Source organism: Pelmatolapia mariae, linkage group LG9 (genome assembly GCF_036321145.2).
Source record: "Pelmatolapia mariae isolate MD_Pm_ZW linkage group LG9, Pm_UMD_F_2, whole genome shotgun sequence".
Lineage (NCBI taxonomy): Eukaryota > Metazoa > Chordata > Actinopteri > Cichliformes > Cichlidae > Pelmatolapia > Pelmatolapia mariae.
In genome coordinates this window covers 6,423,355-6,446,624 of record NC_086235.1, presented here as the reverse complement: position 1 = coordinate 6,446,624, position 23,270 = coordinate 6,423,355, and the positions used below count along the sequence as shown (strand labels likewise).

At 40.8% G+C, this 23,270-nt stretch overlaps 2 protein-coding genes across 2 annotated transcripts; one reads left to right on the top strand and one right to left on the bottom strand.

Annotated features, from left to right (window-relative positions):
* Positions 1-4,436: 4,436 nt before the first annotated feature.
* apoob (apolipoprotein O, b) lies at positions 4,437-13,532 on the top strand. The gene is made up of 9 exons (XM_063484505.1): positions 4,437-4,538; positions 4,881-4,991; positions 5,172-5,297; positions 6,353-6,385; positions 6,953-7,007; positions 7,143-7,238; positions 8,318-8,409; positions 12,601-12,690; positions 12,774-13,532. The coding sequence occupies exons 1-9, from the start codon at positions 4,521-4,523 to the stop codon at positions 12,816-12,818; spliced, it is 666 nt and encodes a 221-aa protein (XP_063340575.1). The 5' UTR covers positions 4,437-4,520; the 3' UTR covers positions 12,819-13,532.
* A 6,316-nt stretch (positions 13,533-19,848) lies between these two features.
* Positions 19,849-22,790, bottom strand: LOC134634986 (diamine acetyltransferase 1-like). The gene is made up of 6 exons (XM_063484506.1): positions 22,534-22,790; positions 21,417-21,468; positions 21,255-21,335; positions 20,446-20,547; positions 20,320-20,360; positions 19,849-20,234 (listed from the first exon to the last, which is right to left on the bottom strand). The coding sequence occupies exons 1-6, from the start codon at positions 22,594-22,596 to the stop codon at positions 20,058-20,060; spliced, it is 516 nt and encodes a 171-aa protein (XP_063340576.1). The 5' UTR covers positions 22,597-22,790; the 3' UTR covers positions 19,849-20,057.
* Positions 22,791-23,270: the final 480 nt, after the last annotated feature.

Sequence of the window (23,270 nt, the reverse complement as noted above, 5' to 3'; positions counted from 1 at the left end):
AAATTGACATAATTGTACCCACTCGACATTTAAAATGAAGACAGTGCACCCTGTCTTTGAATAATATTCCGTTTTAACCACTTTGAGAAATTAAACAATAGCTTGTTTATTACCCTTACGGCCAAGTTTCTGCCACTTACCAAATGAATACATTGGAATATATGACTTAAGGGTCACATGAAATTTCTTAATGCTGTTGAGACCTGCTAAGCTTACTGGTATAACTACAATCCGGTTTAGCTAAGGCTAGCTCTGACAATATTAGCTGGTCTATCAGCACCTAGCATTATATCCTACTTAGTTGAGTAGTACATTTAACTGTTGTTTTGTAATGCATATTATAGTTGCATCATTGGTGATTTTAAAGACACTTTAAATTACAACTTGCATGAAAATACCAAAAATAAGAGACTATCTATTCAGATTTACGCTAACTAGCATTAGCCATAGTTTGACTGACTTTTATCTCTTTCTGTTATAAACTGGTTTAGCTGCAGTCTTATCAAATGATCTTTACAATTCATTTTAATGAGTTTAATTTCCAGATGACAAATAGGACAATATTTATACCTATCTCCATTTAGGCTTTAAGGTTAGCTGCTATCAAAACAGCAGCTAGCTTCCTACTGTTTAAGCCCCATAACCTTAGCAGTGCTAACTACCTAGTTAACCATCTATGGAACCTACTAAAAGCTGCTTAGTTAACTGGTGTTCCCAGGAGTTTAGCTCCTTTATAACTTTATTATGAATTTATTAACATGGTCTCTGTAACATATTAAATATCAAACTGAACAACCAAAATGTTAGTCTTATAATTTACAGATAGCAACACAGGGTTTTAACTTTAGCTAAGATTAGTCTTGGCTATCTGGAGATGGCCATCTGCCTTTGGCTGTCTAATTGGTTTTCTTTCCGAAGCTGTAAATGTATTAATCACTTACAGTGGGGAAAAAGTAGTTTAAGAAAGATGAACCATAAAAATCTTCAAATGAAAAGTCCAAAAGTAAATTTTCTGTTTTACAGCATTGTCAAACTAATTGGTGTTAGCTTGAGACATTGTTTGATTCAGTTGTGTCATTTCTATGGAAGGTTGTTTCTACAACTTGAAGGGAGAAAATGCTATAAAAATGAATATAAATCTATATTTTTGTTCATCCCAAAACTTACTGAATATTTATTACTTGAAACTTCAAGTTTGGTATCATAAAATTTTTACTTGCTTAAAAGTAGCTTAAAAATGTCTAACTTGGACATTTAGACAAAATTTCAAGATACCGAAGTGAAATTTTGTTGCAAGTTGAAATTTTGACTTCGTTCAATCTGGCAGTTTCTTGTTTTTGTTTGTTTTTTGTTTTTTGTTTTTTTCAGGGGTGAAAATAAGCTTCCATAGATTGCACATTTCACGATGAGGAATAATGAAATACATAAGTAGTAAAATATATTGTTATTTTTAAATATTTATAATTAATAAAAAAAAAAAAGATCTTTACGTAAAAGTAGCTGTGGCTAACTCAGACTCTAACTGTAGCTTTGTAGTTACTATGCTTTTGTTTATAATCTATTCCATGAAATTGAGGTAGCAATGACCACAAAGGGAAAAAAATAGATGGCAGCCATGATGGCTACCCTTATCAGGAGTTTAGCTAAATCTTAACAGTAAGACTTAGCTTTAGCATTAGTAAGGTGACCCATGGCTTTTTCAGCAGCTAGCTTTCTCCTGAGTTTAGCAATCTGGTTTGCTGCAAAAATCCACTTTTTCTAGCCGTTTGTTGTAAATGTAAATTTAAAAAGCTATTTTCTTAACAAAGGACACACTTATATTGCACATTTTTGTATATACAATGAAAAAGATCAAATTAAAACCATGACAGCTGATCATATATGTATTTAATGTCTGGATTTACTGTTCGCAACCCAAAGATTCTTTCAAATCTGCTTCTATATTCGTATTAGAGGTTCTTGCTTCAGGTTCATTGTTTCTTTACCTCAAGGTTGGTTTACACACTTCATATTTTATCTCTACAGACAAGCTCTGTGTTTCACTGTAAGCTGCAAACACTGGAGGTCAGTATAACCAAAGCATTAAGCTGTGAAAGAATCAAACAGTTACCAGCCAGTGTTTAAATGACTTGCACCAGTGGTGTGTTCATTTCAGACATTAAAGGTTCGCCTTCCCCAGCTGATGCAAACTCCGTCTTTGTAGCTTGCACGTCTCAGCAGTGCGACGCCTCGATCCTGCAGCCCAGTAAGCCGTGCTCAATGACCAGCTCCGTGCTTGTATTGTTTTTATTTTTGTCTTTTGTTTTCATGAGCCAACTGTGAAAAAGGGCTAGAGCACACACTGATGCAGTTTTGTCTGTTAGCTGTATATTTAAGTTATTTATTTTCTACAGGTATTGCTTTTCACTGAGCTATGCAGTAACAGTTGTAGGATTATTTATTATGACAAGAGACTTCATCATAAGTCGTGTTGTTTTCAGGTCGTACCTCATCGTCTGTCCTTATTTCATACTCGGGCCGTCTGTCTTCTCTGCATGTGGCTCATCGACGGATGCTTTGAGAGGTTTTTCTTTCAGTCTTAAGGCGTACTTTAAGTATTGCAGCACCTTTGCATTTTCCTGTATGCAAGTTCTCAGAGTGTCATACTTCGCGTTCCTCTTTCTTCTTGTAGCAGCGTCAGGCTGTCCACAAATCTCTCGAGTCCTGAGCTGCAGCTTTAACAGTGTCTCTGCAAAACCACTTTGGTTTCTTTGGTGGGGATATAATCCCCAAATGGTTGAAAATCTTCCCCCACCTACACGCCTCTGCAGCAGGTGAGAGGCATGTCCCTGCAGTAGAGGATTTACGTCGCATTTCATCTCTTTGTTGACATTTCAAAAGCTTGAGTCAGCAGATTTAGGACATTTTTGCTGCAGAGTTTAATGAATTGTTTTTTTGTTTTTGTTTTTTTAATCAGCTAAACGTTGCAGTCATATTTCTGTACCAAGAAGTCATTTAACAACTGATTTGGACACTTTAACCCAATCAAACTCCTATAAAAATTGAAGTTGAAGACCAAACAATAACACAAAATAAACCTTTTTTGCTTTTAAGTTCTGTAAACAGTTCAGTGCTTCAGATCTGTTTTAAAACTCTTGTGCTCCCTTTACTTTAGCTCAGCGCTTCTCAAACTGTGGGGCAGGCCCCACTGATGGGCCACAGAGCCACCACATGAAGGGCAAGGATGATGAGAAGCAAAATAGGAAGTGATTCTAAGCTGAATAAAATATTTTTTGTAAGCAAATAAAACGGCGTAGATTGATTGAAATTCAAATTGGGTCCCTTTCTACTGTTAGTGATTTTAAGGACCTCCGAAATTTAAGTGCATGATTCTGCTGTCTTAACTGAGGCAGGAAAATGAATCTCTTCATTAACTGCTCCTCCCTTCACATCTCCTCCGTGTCCCTATACTCTGCAGCTGATACCTTAAAGTCACGTGCCACTGCAGTCCACTCGCTGCTCTTCCTCTTCTTCCTCCTTCTCTCATGTCGCCATTTGAAGAAGAAACTTGTAACCAATAAAGTACTACTGTCCCAATTCGAGGCACATCCAGTCATAGCGCAGCATCCTTTAGTCCACCAGTCTGTCAGTAGGAAAACAGAGTAGAGGATTAAAAAAAAGGCATACCTTGCTACAACGACTGTATCCGAAAAAGAAAGTAAAATCAGATTAACATATCTTATAATCTGAGTAGAAACTCTTTGGAAATGATTTGTAACTTCTTTCCAGAAATAAATGTTCATATTGGTCAACTTTCACCTGCATTTGTGCTTTTCTGACTCTGTTTACTTTGTCTACATGACGTTTCTCCCATTACAGATTAATGAAGCCAGTTGAAGCATGAAAATAAATTAAAACCTGCATGCAGGTTTATTATAATTATTATAAAAAATCCATACAATATGCAAATGTAAGCTGATATTTGTATGTACACAAGTATGACTAAAGTTGTTTATTTACTTTACAATGTTACATCTGAGACTTACAGAAAAAAATGGATGTAAATAAATGTGATTATTAAAATATATCAGTCACAACATAAAATTAGGAACTAACTGGAGAAGTGGGCGTCCCAGAAGCTCAACCTGTATCAGTCCTTGAGATAAGTTTAGTATTTTAACCCCACTTGTTATTTATGTTGAAGACGTTCTATATTTTTAGTTCAACACATAAGGGCAGAAAGCAAGAGACTTGGGTGGAGTGAGCTTATCGAGTGCTGGCACCTGCTGAGATGCATGTTTCCCTGATTCCCCCACCCATTAATATTTTATTTTGTTTAGTTTTTTACATTATTACTTTTAAATTTTGTTATTTTTGTTTTACTTAGTTTTATTTTATTCAATTTTATTGTACCTATATTAATTAAAATATTTTTAATATGTTTATGTTGATTGTAGCCTCCTGAAGCGTTACGCATGCGCCGCTTTCCTTGCCACTCCTCTGGCTTGCCGTAGAAAAGCGAAAGTCATCCAATAAGGAGCATGTCATATGCTAGACTGGTGAGTTTTATTCATCGTGTTTATCGTTTGTCACCTGTAACGTTATCCCGTTTTAAGTACTGTCTCTATGTTGTCAAAGCTTGAGGTTTTAAAAACAAAACGACAATGAAAAGTCAGTTAAACGATGCTAGGCTAATTGAAAGCTAACCTTAGCATTGTGTTAGCTCCTCCGTATAACAAACAGCCATTAATCATGAGGAGACACCGAAACTCCTTTTTGTGTTCCTGTTTTAGTGTATTATATATGAATTCGTGTTAAATACGTGTAACTGAGACCCCAGAGTCATCCATCGCATCACTGCGTGTCTAACCGGTGTGTTTACTATGCTTGTTTGCCGCCAGGTGTCGCTATGTGCCGCGGCTCCGGGGCTGGCGGCCCTGCTGAGCGGCTCGGTGCTGGCTGCAGGTGAGGGGAAGAAGAAGAGCAGCCAGCCGCCTCTGAGCATCGAGGAGGTGGGTTCATACAGAGCCTTTCTAAAGACTTTGTTTTACTTTGTCTGTGACTTTGTTTACATCATGTTTATGATGTAGTGCACACAGCCACAGAGGTCTGGATCAGAGTCAGAGCTGACCCTGGAGGGACCGCTTCTACATTGCAGAGCTTCAGAACTTCACACTCTGTATTTGTTTCAGCTGCCGTCTCTGTACACCAGCCCTGAAGCAGCGGTGCCCCAGTACGTGGAGCCAGAGGCCGGGCCGGTGGAGGAGAGGGTGGCCTCACTGAGGAAATGGGCAGAACCATACACGAGCCAGTGTCAGGTTTGTTTACCTAACCTCAGGTGGAAAACTCTGCAAGAAAAACAGAAAATTAGTCAACCTTATGATGAACATGGACATCTGTCCAAAGCAAGCAGGACTTTATATATTAAATTATATTTTACCTATAAGTACAGATTTTATATACTTTTAGACTATAGCAGATCACGTGTTCTTATAAATTTTTGTGCTGATGATGTATTTCTGGAAGAGAAGCTGCCATGCGGCCTAAGCTGTTGTGCTCCTGTTGTTCTTGACAGTCTCCACGAGCCTGTGGCTTTCTTTCTAATAAAGGACATTGTGGGATTCTTTTTTCTCGCTCGCTGCCACTTTTGCAGAAACATTCCCACTGAATCCAAACAGCTCGTGTTGCCTCAGAGGAGGCGGCATTTCTGTTTCTGTGAGGTTTGTGGCCTTGAGGTGAAGACGTGCAACAAAGACATGACGACCAGTAACTGTTTGCTTCCAGAGAGACTCTGGGAACTTGTCTTTAAGTGTTAAAAACCTGAAATTTCTTTGCTTTCTGTTCTCCTTTCGTTTATCTCCTTCTTTCTTTTTCTTGGTTTTCTTTCTGTTTTTTCTCTCCCTTCCTCTTGTTGTTCTTTTTTCTTTCTACCGCAATGCTTCATCACCTTTAAGCCTTCCAACCATCCTCCTTTCTTTCTGTCCTGCTGTTCTTCCTTTCCTACTGACATCCATCCTTCCTTCCAGTCATCATTCCTTCCTTCCTCCTTTCTTACCAGCTGTGCTTCCTGGCTTCCTTACTTCTGTCCTTCCATTCCTTCTTCCTTCTTTTGTTCCTCACATCCATGATCCTGCTATCTTTCACCCATCATTCCTTCCATCAGTCCTTATATCCATCCTTTCTTCTATCCTTCCATCCATCCTTCATTAACCTTGTCTCTCCTTCCATTATTCTTCATGTTACACAGGAAATAATCAAACCTGCCATCAGACAGAAGCAGTTTGTCTCTGTTCTGTAGTTGTTGGTAAATAGTAAAACGCTCCATTAACAAGTGAAATTCAGCATCTTTATGTGTGTCTCTTGTTTTTTGCAGGAAACTGGCCGGGCTGCTTTGGAGAAAGTGGAGGTGAGTAAATGCTGAAACTTGTAAAAAATATTTTTCTCGTTATATTTCATTGTTTCATTAGTTTCTGAGCTGAAATATTCACAGCATGCACAGTAAGTATGATATCGAAAACTATCCTGGAACACATTCGGCCCTTACGAGAAATAAAAATATACCCGAAACCAGCCTGAGGAGGCTTTGGTCCTCGTGTTTAGGATTGTATCTTTTTCTTGGATCCTTGTAACTTCTTACAATCTGACAAATACCAGACATTATGACACAAAGACCAACGCTAAAAACAATAACAACGAACATGATAAAAGAATCTAATTTTAAAAGGAAACATGGATATAGAGGTCTAGATCTGACAGAACAGTATGTCGTGAAGAACTCTGGGCCCAGGTACGTCGGCTCTGTAGGTGAACGTGTGTAAGTGAGAAAAAAACATTGTATAATTAAAAAAACCTGACAGAAATATTGATACTGAAAGTGAATTGAATTAAAGAGTTAAATAGCTGTTAAAAACAAAACTATCAAACTCTTGTGTGTCTTTTCTTTTTGGTCCACCTGATGATCTTTGGACCACAGCAGGTGTATCAGAGGGTGGAGCCCGTCATCAGCACATCAGTAACAACAGTCACAGGTGAGGAAATGCTCGTCACTTTAATCAGCTGTTTAATGAAAGCGTGTGTGGCAGCCTGTTTGTGTTTGGAAGTGTTTGAACGTTACATTTAAAATCTCCCTAAAAACCTTTGAGCTCCTTCACTCTGTCCTTCAGATGTGTACCAGGTCCTCAGTGACCCTCCTCCTGACCTCTACCCCAGTGTGGCGGTGGTGGGTTTCTCTGGCTTCCTGGGACTTTATTTGGCCAAAGGTAACGTGGGAACATCTGCTCTTTCTCATTGATGAATCGCGTCAGAAGGACCGATAATGAGTGTTACAGTTTAGGTTTTTACAAATGTGTCTAAAGCGACCTTGACAAAGTGCTGTCTCTTCACATTTTTCTCCGTGTTTTGCTGCTGATACATTTGGAGCTCCCGGGATAATCTCCGTCTGCCCTCAGAGAGGAGGCTTGGAAACGTGTTAATCTAAAGCAGCTGTTAGATCGTGTCTTATGTGGCTGCTCACAAACTTATAAAATATTATTAAAGTGGATCTCCTCTGCTTGTGTCCAGCTCGGCATGCTTTTCCACACTTAAATGTTTTGTTCGTTTAAATCAAACTCCTGTCTGTTTTCCCCCTTGGTGTTGTTCATTTGTGTAGATGTAAGTACGGTAGTCTCACTCAGGTGAGGACCAAAACAGCCAAACAGACCCTCTGCAGGAGGATGTGGTCTCGGTCCGGTTCCAGACAAACGCCAGTGCGTTTGATTTATGGTGTGAATGTGATCAAACCCAGCTATCGGGTGTGTGTTGCAGGTTTGAGCTAAACAGCTTCCTGTAGCCAGACTGCAGGACTTCCAGCACACCAGCAAAAGTCCTGCACACTGCAAGCTGAAAACCCTAAATCAATGTTATGTTGGTCAATATAAGTTTAATGCTGTGTTGTGTTATACACAAGGAATACAGCTCATTCATAAAGTCCCAGACACAAAGCAACGTTTTGTGTCTCTTTGATCTTATTTTTAATTTAAAAAAAGGTTTTGGGTCACGGTAACGTTAGTTAATGTTTACCTCCTGCAGCTGTAATCTCATAGTTGCATAAAGAAGATCAGCATTATAAAGTCATGCCTGTAAACCTTTTCCTCTTTGAACATCTATACTGTATTTTTATGTGTTTGCACACACACACACACACACACACAGTCATGCATTTACTCTGTAAACGCTGGATTAGTAGCTGCTCTGTCTTTGAAGTGAGATATTCAGTGACCCAGTAAAAAGTGTGTACAGGTAACGAGGAACAGAACAAAAGGTGACTGACTCTCTCTCGCTCTCGCTCTCTCTCTCCCAGGCTCCAGGCTGAAGCGGCTGGTGTTTCCAGTCGGCCTCATGGCCCTGAGCGCCTCCATGTTTTACCCTCAGCAGGCTGCAACGGTGTTGAAGGTGTGTGTGTTTATGTGCTAACACACAGCAGAACAGTATCTGAGTGTGACTGTTTGTGACAAAAACATAGACTGTATCTAAAAGATGGTGATAAACACCCTGATTGGCTTTTTGTAGCCTTAACTCTGACGTCTTAGCCTCGTCCATGATGCTTTTTCAGAGCCAGACGTGTTGGTACTTATTAGGAAGCTGCAGATGGATCACACAGATGCATGTACCTGCTAATTAGAGCTGATAGGGGAGGATTGTTGCTCCTGGATCACTCAGAGTCTCTCGCCTGGTCTTTTCCGGGTGATTTAAGTCTTTGACTGTCCTCGTATCCAGAGGCCAACATCTGCCACCGCCACGTACCGTTAAAACATGATAAATATGATTAAAAATAGTTCTGTCTGCTAACTTACGGAGCTGCTTGGTGAATATAAAAAACTGTTTCACACTGAGGAAAAACTGTTGCTGCGTTTACTTTGTTTGAATCAGTGTGAACGCTTCACCTGATGCAGATAAAAACATTGAAACAAACGTTTAGTTTTCTTTAATATTTCCCACAGCGCTGACATGCAGTCAGGAAACAGCTGCCAGCACCTCTGCTTGTTTCAGTTATTTTAATTTTTAGCCACAAATAAATTTTGCCTGGAATTTGTTCCACCAAGGAAATTAACCTCCTGACTTTCTAAACTTATCAGCCCAGCTCTGACGGACGAATTCCAGATTAAATCTTTCCAGGGATCGTTCGTAAACACGTTGTGTGTTTGATCTGTGACTCGTTTCCCGTTCGGAAAGGGTTGTGTTTCCGTGCAGGAAGCCCGGGCTGTGAATTGTGTTTCTAATTTCCACTTGGGTGGTTTTAATCACTTTGTTTCCTTCACACGAACGGACAGAGTGAGACAGAGGCACACCCGGACAGATGCACACAGCTGTGACATATGCAGAAGTGAAACAGAGGCACATCTGATCTCACCACTTAAAAGAAGTGGGTCAGAGTCCACTCAGGAGATATCTGTAACGTTTCCAGTGAAGTTCAGATTCATGAAAACCTGATGCTGAGTTTTAAAATCAGAAATGAAAACAGGAAACCAGGACTGAGGGACGCATCCAATGAATTGAATTTGGTTTCCAATAATAAGGATGACATCGTTCTTTAGCCTTGTTTATGTCACCACATTGATGTTGCACTCGCCATCTGTGATGTCACCGTTGACACTACAGCCATGTCACTTTTTATACTGGCCAGTCTGCTGCTTTCTCCTCGGTGATACATGTCGTGTCGCCAGGCAGAAAATCTCTGTGTCAGCGCTTGTACCAGATTAGAAGAAGTTTAAACAGGAAGCAAAGCGACCACAAAGTTGTCTCCATAAAGTCACGTCTTTATTTCAAGCTGCAGCGTCTCGCTGATTAAAATACAAACAAGAGGAGCACGACCAATCAAAACGACCGACCCGGATATTTTTATTTTCCCTCCACAGTGGTTTGTACGTCACACAGCAAGTGAACGATCCCTGGTTCGATCCAGGAAGGAGATGCAGATCCCTTTGGGGCTGTGTTAGGAAGTAACAACTCTTTTTGTCGCACTTACATGCTTCAGATCAACAAACAAAAGGCAGTTTTTAAATGATGATTTAATTTATTAAGGAAAAAACATCCTAAAGATCTCAAAAAGCAACACATCATGTCACGACCTAAAGAAATGGCTGAGAAACAAAGTCACTGACAGCTATCAGTCCAGTTACAAAGACATTTCTCAGGCTTTGAGATTCCAGTAAACCACTGGGAGAGCTATCATACCTTCCCAGTAGTGGCCAGCCTGCCTGACTCCATGAGGTCACAATAGAACCCAGAACAACATCCAAAGAACTGCAGGCCTCACTTAAGGTCAGAGTTCATGATTCAACAATAAGAAAGAGACTTGGCATCTATGGGAGAGACCCAAGACGAAAAACCACTGCTGACCAAACAGAACGACTCACAAATGTCTAAAATATAGTAAAAAAAGAAAGAAAGAAACGTCTGAATGACCCCCAACAAAAATATTCTGTGGACTGACAAAGTTGAACTTTTTAGAAGTTTTTTGTCCTTTAGCGTTCGGTGGAAAATGAACACAGCATTTCATAAAGAGAACATCACACCATAACAGTCAAACACGGAGGTAGTGTGATGGGTCGGGCCTGCTGTTCTGCTTCAGGTCCTGGACAACTTGCTGTAATTGATGAAACCGTGAATTCTGATCTCTACCAGAAAGTCCTGAAGGAGAATGTCCGAGCAACAGTTCGAACCCTGAAGCTCAAGAGCTCTTTGGTTCTGCAGCAGGACGGTGAGCAAGTCCACCTCACAATTTCTCAAAAAAACAAAGTCAAATTTATATAGCACATTTAAAACAACACATGTTGACCAAGGTGCTGTACAATTAAGATAATCAAAAGAAATAAAAACATAGGGAGACATGATAAAAGTTAAGAAAAAGAATCATAAAATTAGAAGATTTGAGTAAAAAGTAAGATAAATAAAAGTAGTACAAACTCATTCTGATATAAAAGTCATGGAGTAAAAGTGGGTTTTCAGACAGGTTTTGAAAGTGTCCAATGATGAGAACGGGCAGTTTGTTCCATAATTTAGGAGCAGTCACAGCAAAGGCCCGGTGTCCCCTGTGTTTAATCTGGACCGTGGACAGCTAAGAGCAGACCTCAGTGATCTTACAGGAGTGTACCAATTTAAAAGATCAGAAAGGTATGAGTGTGCTAACCCATGCAACGCCTTAAAAACAAATAAATCTTAAAATTAATTAAAGCTAACTGGCAGCCAGTGTAAGGATGCCAGTATGGGAGAGTTGTGGTCTCGGTTGCGTGTGTCAGTTAGTAACTGTGCTGCAGTGTTTTGGACCAGCTGCAGTCGGCTGACTGATGACAGACTAACACCAGAGTAAAGACTATTGCAAAAGTCGAGGCGAGCTGAAATGAAGGCATGGATAGCTCTCTCAAAGTCTCTAAAACAGAGAAATGGCTTCACTTTAGTAAGTAGTCAAAGATGAAAGAAACTGGACTTGATTACAGCATTAATATGTTTATCAAATGTTAGATTAGAGTCAAAAATCAAATGAAAGTTTTGGACTGGCTTTGGAGTTCAGACTGAAATCCAGTTGAGATCTTTGGTGTGACCTTAAACAGGCTGTTTATGCTCAAACATCCTCCAGTGTGGTTGAATTTACACAATTCTGCAGAGAAGAGTGGACCAAGTTTTTTCACATCACTGTGGAGGACCACAGTGATGTGAAAAAACTCCCTGTCAGTTATCACAGAGGCTGACTGCAGTTCTTGCAGCTGAAGGTGGCACAGCCGGTTATTAGGTTTAGGGGGCAGTTACTGTTTCCCTCAGGGCCGCGTAGGTTACGATGACTTTTTTCCCTCTATAAATAAAATAATCATTTAAAAACTGCCTTTTGTATTAACTCAGCTTTTCTTATCTGGCTATTATTAAAATTAATTTGCTGATCTGAATGTGCATGTGTGACAAATGTATTTTTTTTAAAATCAGGAAGTGGGCAAATACTTTGTCACGTCATGTTTCTTTCTGTGCACAAAGTCTTTTATTGCTTTTTAAAAAGTCTGGTTTCCCCTCTAGCTTTGGTTTAAGTTCACTGTAATAACCTTGATGTAGCCTCTGAATCAGATGTGAAGTCTTCTCTCCTTCCTGAGTTCCAGTGCCTGTAACATTTGTTAAATATTAATCAGCTCTAAGGACGACATGATGAGCTCAGTTTCGCTGCTAATGGCAGAGACACCGGAGCACAAGTGTGAACGCACTCAGCACAGAACTGTGAATCACGCTCAGCTCGACACCAGATGCTGAAATTGAAATCCCCACTTTTTATCATTTATTTGAAATTTACTTATAATTCAAGGAAATTCAACTTTTTCTGAGTTCAGTGATAATGATGGGGGCACCATCATGGCTGGCATGGCTGAGCAGGTGACGCTTACATCCCGGACCATTTCCTGTGTGGGTCTGCCCACTCTCCTGTCCAATAAAGGCTGAAGCCTGGAAATAAATCATTAATAAATTAATGAATCATTCAGATTACGATTCAATTCGATATTATTATTATTCTAACAAAATTCAGCAGCGACCAAACGTCAGCTTCAGAGATCATTTTCTATCTGTGCGTCTGCGTTTAGCTGATGTGTTTCGTGTTTCCTGCAGGTGAGTCGAGACTCGGCGTACACCTGGACTCAGCAGGGCCGCGCCGCTCTGGAGACTCTGTGGAAAAATCCACCGTTTGGCAAAAAGGAGGTGAGTCTGCGGCGGATGCTTTTCATGTGTTCGGTTTGCTGTTTTGATCTCCTGATGTTTTTGGTTTTTTTGTCTTTGTGAAGCCTGAGAAGAAAGAGCAAACGAAGGGCAGCAACACGAGCAGCTGAAGACGGCGACCCACTAACACACCTGTGTACCTGTAGCTTACTCACACATTTCCCACACAAACAGACTCCCAGAGCTGCCGGTTGTTACATGTGAGCTTCACTTTGAATCTTTCCAAAACATCTCCGCCTCTTCCCAGAAGCAGTTTGGCTCATTGCACTGGACACCTCCTCCTCTTCCTCCTCTGTAAACATTCCTTCTTTCTCTCAATGACTTCAGCTCCTCCGGTTTAACAGAACAGGTCACAGTGTCACCTTTCAAAACACTTCCTCGTACTTTAACGTCCCATTCTGCTACAGAGACCCACTAAACTCAGAAGTACTGCCAAAAATAACATTCAGATCAGTCGTTAAGACCCATTTTTATTCATATCTGTGAGGATTTTCTTCTTCTTTTCTCCTATTTTGAAGTAAACTGAATATTTTGACTGTTTGAAGAGCTGGGATTGACTTCTTTCTTTAGTTTTTACTATTTATGTCAGTGAATTTAGACGGCATATATCCCAGAGCTTTCCCTCTTTCCTCTGGAGGAGGATGTAAACGAATGAAGTCTCCCCCGATGTAGTATTCAGGTCACACTGTGATTCTTATAATCCTGATTTAATGCAGTATTAATGTGTGCACCCATCTTCAGGTATTAATGAACTGTATAATATCCATGTCTAACATTGTACTGTATATATTATGTGTAATTAAATCCAGTATTTACCACTAAAACTGCATTTATTTTTCTCCTTTGATAGTTGCTCATAAAAAATACATATTTAAATTATTATTATTATGTGATTACATCCTTAAATCTCATCTGTATGTTGTGTAGTAAAGAAAAATATATCTCACTGTTTTCACAAAGACAACACGCCAGTGCTGACAGGTGCAGTTCCTCTAACGTCCACTAGAGGCTCGACCTAAAGGTTGGTCACCTCTCATAGAGTCCCATGCACATCTGTACCACATCTGTACATTTAATTGCTTTATAGAAACTGTACAGAGGTGATTTTATTTTAATAAGTTATCCATTTGGATGCTGGTAAGCCTTAAAGTGAACAGCTGTCACTTACAGCTCCACTTAAATTAGCGGCTTCGCCTCCACCAACCTGAGTGACAGAAGCGCAACAGAAAAACCAAGATGACGACCTGGACGTTGTCCAGCGTTGTTCTTTCTCACACCGTTGGTGCTGGGAGGTTAAAGACCAGCTAATGCCCACAGTGACCGTATGGGATGTTTGAGTTCTCACTCTAAAATTAAACTCCGGAGGAAACTATTACTGGACGAGTTTCCTGTTTCCCGTCTGTTTCTGATCCTTTGATGTTTGAGAGTTCAGGCTGCAGACTCTGGAATCATCAGCATGTTTAGCAGGGATGCTGAACAATCAAAGGCCTCGGATCAAAGTTTACATCTCTGTCTAAAATCAGCTCCGTGTTTCCTTTTGGGGCCCTGCTGCTCTGGGCGGGTCCATAAAATGTGACAAATATAAAACTGAAGCGTTTCCATATTTATTCATACAGAAAATAATCATTTTTGGCCTGATGGTGGATCTTTATTTGCTTTTAATTTCAGTTCTTTTTATGCAAAAGCTTTAAACAGTTTAATATTTCCCTCAGAATTTGACTTGAAATACGTCAAACCCTGAATTTTTGAGTGGATTCTAGTTACTGCAGTTACATAAAACCAACAACACAAACAATCAAAAACAAACAGGTCGGGTTTATTTCAAAATGATTACTGACCACAGTGCTGCACGAGTTCTTGAGAAATATGTTTCTTCGTTTTATCAGAAACACAAACACAGACTTTCTGTGAAGTGTTCACAGAATAAGTCGAAGCTGATGTTTGTTCGTAAGCATCAATTCAACGTGACCAGGTCAGATATGAAGCTGTAGACTCACAGAGCCAATAAAAGCTGGTTTTACTGCTATGCTAACTTTGCTATTTATAACTACGGCATTCAAAATGTAACCTCAGTACTGTTATATTTTATAATTACAGGTCATGAAAGCACACGACGCTTTTAGCTTTTCTCATAACTACAGCCGATATCTACATGAAGTTTTCAGGGCTGAAAATTGCAGCCAAATGAGCTTTAGGTTAAAGTCACATTTAAAGCCCAAATCTGTTGTTTTTGGTTTTCTGTAACCAACTCTGAGCTTCAGCATCACAGTTTTAATAGCAAAACTGCAGCACTTTAAACTCAGAAACAAGCATCACCGGAGAAAACTCTCGAGTAAAAGGCTAAAGCATACGAAGGATCTCCTTTCACCTGCGTTTTCATCTTCCAGCCCTGATTCCTTCTGTGTCTCTTTACTTTCCTATTACAGTCCTATTTTAACACTCATGATCGCAGCTCATGGCTCTGATTCACAGTTTGGATACTTTACATTGATTAAAGCTCTTTTATCCATATTTGGTTGCTTTTTTCACCTAATTTCTCCATGGAAACGAAGGCTTTGGACATTGATGCCTGAAAAGAAGCTGAAACTGTTGGACTGTAAAACATTCGTCTGTCATGCAGAGGCTCACACCCTGCAAGAAAACAGGAAAACCTCAAGCAGAAGTACCTCAAAGTTGAAACAGTACTGCATATGATAAGAGGCTCTACTACGAATGTGATTAAATGACACTAAACTGAGCTGTGCAGCTAATAATAACAGAGTGAGAAACACGCCCGTGATCCAGTACAGCCTACATGCTGCTGTGGCATGATGTGTTAAGTTGTTTACGCACATCTGAATAAGAATTAAGGAACTCAAACCAATCAGCTGAGGAGAAAGGGAAAAAGCACAAACGGCAGCACATCCGCTTCCTGTTTGTCTGCGGCCTGCTGGGTTTTTATTTCAGCTCATGCTTGTTAGAAATCAGATGATTTGGCTTCTTGAAAGTGCCTTGTTGTTTTTTCTGACAAAGGAAGAGGAAACCTGCATGAACCCAGAGCTACGTCACGTCTTCAGATGTATTAAAGGAAGACAGAGACAAATAAAAAGAAAGCAGATGTCAGTTAAAGTGCAAAGACTCTGAAAACATGTGTTTTAGTCTCATTAGCTTCGAGTGAGGATGTGTTTGAGAGGTTTTCTAACTTGGCACTCTCCACCTGTAACCCTCGTGTTTAGCATACGTGTGTTTTTAAATGGTGAATTTGCTTTTTCATATTGTTACAGAGTAAAGAGAGCACGAACTTGTGTATCAGTGTGTTAGTTTAGCTTCAGGGTTTTTGATTGATTCACTTCAGCGGCTATTTAGATGTGTCAAGAGACGAAAGCAGACAAGGTCAAAGAGTGATGACCTGTCGGCTCAGGTCACAACGATCCCTCGTCCTCACACATCCTGTTTTATTTTGGTACGGACTTTTATTTTCCTCGTTCTGCCTTGCCCTTGTTAGTTTCAATTAGCCCTGTGTTTATACTCTTGTCGCTTCGTATCAGTTTTCAGATCTGTTTTACCTCAGCTCTCACTTCCTCGCGCTTCACTGTCTGTGATATTTACACAACTTCTTTGTGTTTCATTTCTGGACTTTTGAAACCCTTCAGAGGATCTATTTTCCTGGTGGAATCGTAGCAACAGACCATAAATCCACAGTTTTCCGCTGATAGTCACAGAGGACCTGTTCTGGTTCCCTTATTTCCTGTACAGTTATGCACAGTTCCAGTGTTTGCACTTGCAGTCCCTGTGAGCTAAAAGGTTCATGCTGATCTGAAAGTTACATTTCAGACATGTTTCTCTACTCGGTGAGCTGTGGGATGTCATAAAAAGGAAATATGGTCTCCACAGACTTGCCCGTTCTCACCCCTAAACAGGTAATGCTCACAAAAAGGCAGTCTGTGTTCAAGAGCAGGCTTCTTGGTCGTCGTGGTAACCAAGAAACCAGAGCTTCTTACCTGACAGAGTCATTTTATGTAATGTAACCACATCGTTTTTGTTGCTTAAACTTAACTAATTAGTTTTTATGACAAGTAGTTCTTAATGCCCGAAATCACAGCATGTCACAGCATCACTGCTATAATAACACTAATTATTTATTATGAGGAAAGTGAGAAACTGGAGGGCAAACGCTGGTCTGTGGTGTTTAGGAACTGTGTGCAGAAGTAGGTCAGTAGAGTAGCGGTGCAACAGACACCTGCACTGTTGGATGGAGTCAGCGTTTATGTGCAGGGTGTAATTGAATGATTTGGGCTTTAAATCCCACACAGCAGCACATAAAGTGTAATTACACACAGCTGCATGGTTTCAATCCGCCCAGCACGCCTGGTGATGAGGGAGCGCCTTTCTCTGCTGTGTTTCCTCAAACCAGGCGGCTGGAAGTGAAGCTGGAAAAATCAAGAGACACTGAGATGGAAAAAGAAGTCAAAACTATTCAGGGGGAAGTTAGAAAATGCGTGGGAGGTTTTTTCCTCTCCTTTTATGCTCCTTACACTCTGCTTCCCAAACAAACCTCCCTTTAAAGGCCCAGAGTCTGAGACTTTGAGGAAACCGGTCCTCGGAGTTAAATGATCTCATCGCACAGACATTCTGTGGAAAACTGTATAATGAGGCTGCGTGCTGCTGTGTCAGTGGGTTTTAAATGATGTCAGAGGGTTTTCCAGACTTCTCATGATATCAGCACAAGTCTGAATCCAGCCAGCTAAGACATCTTGTGGGGTTATATTCAGTAACATAAACAAAACAAACCACAAAGAGGAGACTATGAGGCCTGAAGCATAGCTCCTGTGCAGCTAAGCTTTATAAACAGTGGATTTATCCACATAAGGATCCTTATGTTGATGCATATGAAAAGTAAAGGTGGGAGTTTCTCAGATTCACCGGATTTTAGATGGACTTTATCATAAATCCAGCCCTGGAGGCCTGACAGGCATCACCGGATAAATTCACTGACCTGCAGAAGCATTTCCTCCACCTGATGAATGCTTAACCAGAAATATAGTTTAATAATTCAACGTAAACGAAACTGACCCACCGCCAGATGAGATCAGTTGTTAAAAAAGCACACAGGATGGAAGCTTTGAAGTAGGACCTGCAGCCATAATCAGAGGAGACATTGAACTTGTGCTGACAGGCGAACAATAACGTTCACTTTGCAGACAGATAACCCGTCTGTTTCCGTCCGCGAGGTTAAACTTTACGACATGACTGTGCTTTTTCATCATTCACTGTTTCGTTATCATGTCCCTACATCTTTATGGGAACAAGATTTCTTCAGGAACAATCTCCAGTTATGATAAGAGCTATAGAAAACTATTAAAACATACATAAAGCCATAGGAGTTCATTAAACTGAGTTCACAGTCCAGTCTTTGACTGCTTTATGAGTCCAAAGGAGCTCCACAAAAACATCTGATAAACTGTGAAAACAGAGGATCTGTGGACACACTGGGCTTCAGTAGCAGCATGTACTGTTTGTGTTTGCAGGGGCTCCATTTCCATTAAAACACTATTTTTTGAACTGCAGGTTTTATCTTGCACAAAGAAGAACAAAAAACCTGAATTCATTTTATAATCTCAGAGTTTTCCTTGCAAACGTTTCCCAGAACCGCAGCAGCATTAACATAACTGCAGAACTGGAAACCAGTATGTAAAAGCTTTAAGTGCAAACATAGGTGAAATACAGTAAACAAGGCAAGAACAGACTGTTTCATTCTAAAGAGCTTTAAAGTCAATATTTGGTGTGACTGCTGTTATCCAGCACAGCTGAACTGTCCTCGGGAGCCTTAAGAGCTTGAAAAAAGAAGGCAGCTGGACTTTGTTAAGTTTGTGAAGACAATCACCGCTAATCCAGGAGGCTTCTTCAGTTCTGGTGGAGGTCCTTGACCTACTAATGATCATGTGTGTCATCACCACGGCGTGAAAAGAAACTGCTGCTGCCACCTACGATGCAGTCTCGAGAACCTATTCTCACCCTGCCTCAGGTGACCTCAAGTGTTTTCACCCTTAATACCCAGTGATGGTAATGACCCACGCCTTTCTTCACACCCATCATCAACGACCACCTCCAAGCGGGACGCTTCCCACCTGGGACGCTTTTGTTTTTAGAACTGAAGAAGAAATAAAAGTTTAAAGAAGTCCACTTTCTTTTTTTTTCTCAGGTCTTTGAGACGACGACCCGGGTGAGAAGCTGCACAGTCGTGTTCTCCTGCAGCTTTCTGTCAGTTCTGTTCAGGAATAATTCTCCGGGCTTCTTCAAGGACATTAAAATGTCTGCCCTGCCTTTTGGTCCCACGCTGCTCCAGTAATGTTGATGTCTGGCTTCTGGGAAGGCCATGCTATGACTCTGTGCTCTAGCATGTTTTTCTATTCAGTTGTGCTTTTAGTGCCCTGGCATTCAGGGGTGATGCTGAAAGTAAAGCTGTTGTGAATCACATTTTCCAAGATGGCATCGTACGGTGGGTCAGATTATAATGGTGCTTTACTGTGTTCATAATTTCATTAATCTCTTATTGGCTGACATTAAGCCCCAGTGACACAGCTGCCAGTTTTGCTCTCCCCAAATATTTGAAACTTTAGATTCATCTCTATATCAGACCTGTTTGCCCTCATTTCTTAAGGACATGCGGTTCATATGCCGTATAGTTTTAGGTCTCAGCCATCAGCTCTTTACGTAATCACCTTGTTGATGCAAATACACAATTTTATTCCTGTCAAATATTCATCTTTGGCAGCTTTCAGTCTTAAAAAAGGGGAACCAACATGTTTGTGACAGGCTGCTAGTAACAGTTGAGTGTTGATGACACTGATTCATCCCTCAAGTTAGTTTCTTTTAAATAATAGTGAGTTGTAGGTCGGTGTTTGGTGGCCTGAGTAGCAAATGAAAGCCATTCGTCTGTAAATGGTCAGCGCCACAGACTGGATGAGTGACTTAAAACCAGCAGAACTTTTAACGTCAGAATCTTCCTTTGATTGAACATAAGGACATGAGTGGACTCATGCACTGTAGTTGAAACATGACCTGTTAAAGGTTTCTAATTAGTTTGAATTCTGTGAATGAAATTGTATGAATTCAAGTACAATCAAAGGCAAGTATGTAATCAACAGAAGAATGACACAGTTGTGTGCGATTAGCAGTTTTTATTTAAAGCTAAAAGTGATTTTAAGATTGGAATAAAGACGAGTAACTCTGTGACAGATTAGACACAAAAGGCTCACTAAAACTACTAACTACATACAGATTAAATACACCAGATTGCTGTGATAAATGCTGTGTTTCAAAGCTGAACTCTTCTGAAAAGCCGAGGCGCGTCTGCTCGGTCGGGCCTCTTATTCCTCAGATGGAGCGGCCATCTTGACGAGGCTGTCCTTGTCGAACCTGAAGAGCCTCCAGCCCTCCTCCTGAGAGAGGTCCTCGGCACCGCGGCGCTTGTAGAACTGGACCGACGGCTCGTTGTTCTCCGCCACCACGAACATCATGCCGGTGCAGCGCGTCTTCATCGCCAGCTGGAAGAGGACGGAGAGGAGTTTAGGTTGGTGCGCTCAAAAGAACGGCCAAAGTCAGGATGCACTTTAGTTTGTAAACACTCACATTACTGAGGTGCCGCAGGATCCCTGAACCGATGCCCAGCCCTGCAGAAAGAAGAAAAATTCAGGCCATCAATGAAGCTGCAGAGCAGGAGTGAATGTAAACAGCAACAGATGGAGATGTTGTTACCTCTGTACTCATCCATCACATAGAACTCCTCCAGGTAGAGCTGCTTGCCCACCCAGGGGTCGTACGTGAAGTAGTACATGGCGAAACCCACCACCTTGGGATCTGCAGGGAGAAACAGACCACCGTGTTAGGCTGTTAGAAACCAGACATCTCATTCTTGAGATTATATGGATAAAACATACGCTGAGACTATGCAGAGCAAATAAAAGCAGGGCTGATGTTTAATGTTTTGGGAATAACACCAGGCTTAGAAGCTGTGGAGACAAACTCTTGTTTAAGATGTGAACAAAGAGACAGTTGGGCAAAAATAAATAAATGCAACACTAGAAACGGCTCCATGCAGGAAAACTTCTACTTTAACCTTCAACCTCCTTCTTACGGGAAATCTGCCAGAACTTTCTTGGCCTAATCAGACTGTTTATGAGCATCTGCACTACAGTCACTGGGAATGTGTTTAGATGGTGCCTCAGGTAATGAGGTGCTGCAGGTCAGGCACAAACTGTACTTCTCTGTACATCTCAATGGAAGCCACGTTGTGAAGAACAATGCATACATTAAATAAACGTGTTCAGGGGGATTAACACCTGCAGGCGAGCCTCTGACTCTTGGCCTGCATTTACAAAACCAGGATGCACACCCTGTGGAGGCTTCAGGTAAACGCTGTCTCAGCAGACGGTGGGAAACGTTTAAGCCCTTATCAGGTGACCTGATAACCTGAAGGTTCCTGGGGGAAACTATTTAAGCCTCAGGCTGAAAACCGATCCTCCAAGTCTTTTTGCTCCAGAAAGAGGATCCGTGGAGTTTCGTACCTTCACTGCTGTTCTCTCCTTGGATCTCAGTGATGATGCAATGGTAAAACGGGGTGTCACCGAAGCCATCCTCAAGGAGTTCTACAGGCAAACACAACCTTTAATTATTTACACAACAGAGCAGGTAATCTTTTATTCATGTGCAGGTGACTTTAAACTCACCTTTCTCAGTCAGTGTCACCTGGTGCTCCATCTCCTCGTATTTCGCAAGTTCCTGGAACAACAATGGAATGATGTCATTCGTAGTGCGACACAGCACTCCTGATGCCATTTCATTTTTACTTAGTCCATCATAATCCTGTTTGTTTTGAGCTCAATAGCTTTATAGTCATTTCTATACAGCTTATCCAGTATTCTAACAAACGTTTTATTGTGCGACAAGACATTTATTAAGGAAGAATACAAAAGAATCACTGTAATAACGGGTCAGTATCCTTATGGTGATTAGGATGTGAGCATCGAGGTTTATCTCTTTTCCATCACCTCAGTTTTATTCAATGTGAATGATTGAGACAAGCAAATTTAAAAAAAACATGAAATGACATTAAGGGGAAAAAAATTACCAGAAAAGAGGAGAGAGGGAGAGAAAAGTAGCAAATTTAGGATTAAAAAAAATTATTAAAAATGGCCAGTTTCATCACAAAGAAACCATCAGGTTTCCACTTTACCGGGGGGGGGGGGGGGGGGGGGGGACAGTTTACAAGCAAAAGAAGTTATGTGGAATTAAGTAGAAGAAGTTTTATTATTTTTGTTTTTAAAGACAAGTTTACAAGTAAAGTCGATAAGGCCCTTTAAAGTCGGTGTATTGTGTAAACTGAAAATGACCTTAACTTTAAATTAGAGGCCTCCTAAACACCCTGATGCCAAATATAGGCTCCACCAGCTTCCAGATCAAACCGGCACCCTCTTTGGGGTTTTGCAGATGTCAGCTTGTTTTGTTTTTCTCCGCTGTAATAACATTTCCGCGTCGGGGTCAGCCATGATAAGGACACCGCGTCAGACGGACCATATTTAGACACCCGGTCGCTCTGAGTCATCTGACGGTAAAGAGAGGCCTCCGGCTCTGACCTCATACTCGGACATCCTCCGGAAAGCTCACACCTGCCGATGTTTCGCTAGTTAACGGATTTTCATATTTCCACAGCTAACGGATATTGTAACACGTAACAGTTCCCTTTAGCTCATTTTCGACCGCTATATTAAATTCCTGCTCGTTTCATATCAAATTAATTACGTTTATCCCCAAAACGGTATTTTTTTTTTAATCCCACAGGCCTACCTTCACCAGTCGTAATATATCAGGCACGTCTCGGGGTTCAGCTTTTCGTAATTTATACTCCATTTTCTTCTTTTACTTTTTTTCCCTTTCGTCAGAAGTCCTCTGTATGTAAATTGGAAGATTAGGTGTTTCTTCATTCGCCTCGCAGTGGCTTTTCCCCCACAGTCAGCCTCTGGTCCGGACGCGCTCGTCGAGATAAAACATTCAGTATGACTGGCCCTCGGCTGGGTCACTGCCGCTCCACTGTGCCCCCTTTGTTTATGTCAGGGCTTTTATAGCCGGCTCGCGCTGCAGTATAATTGGTCGGTTCACTCAAGTATCGGATTTCTGACAAATCAGCGACACCCTCTGGTCACTTTTTTATCCAATCGGGGTACAAAGAACGGTCACATGTGGGGGTCTGTTTTTATTCTGTCATAATATGTTTTTGATGGAGAAAAGGACCTGGGAAAGTGTTTTTCTACTTTTATTAAACAAAAATAAACATTTGATGCACTATACAAAAACAATAGCCTATAGTTTAAGTTACTCAATCTAAAGAGAAAGGTTTGTATCTGAAGTTCAGAAAACAACATAAATTTCGCCTCAGAGATAAGATAAGAAGCACATAGATTTCCAGGTGTTATGAGGACTATAAACTTTCTTGGGATGATAAGTTCTTCTAAAACAGATCAGTCTGGCAAAATCTGGCATACTATACCAAATAGTTATGTAACAGATAAACAATTACATGAAAA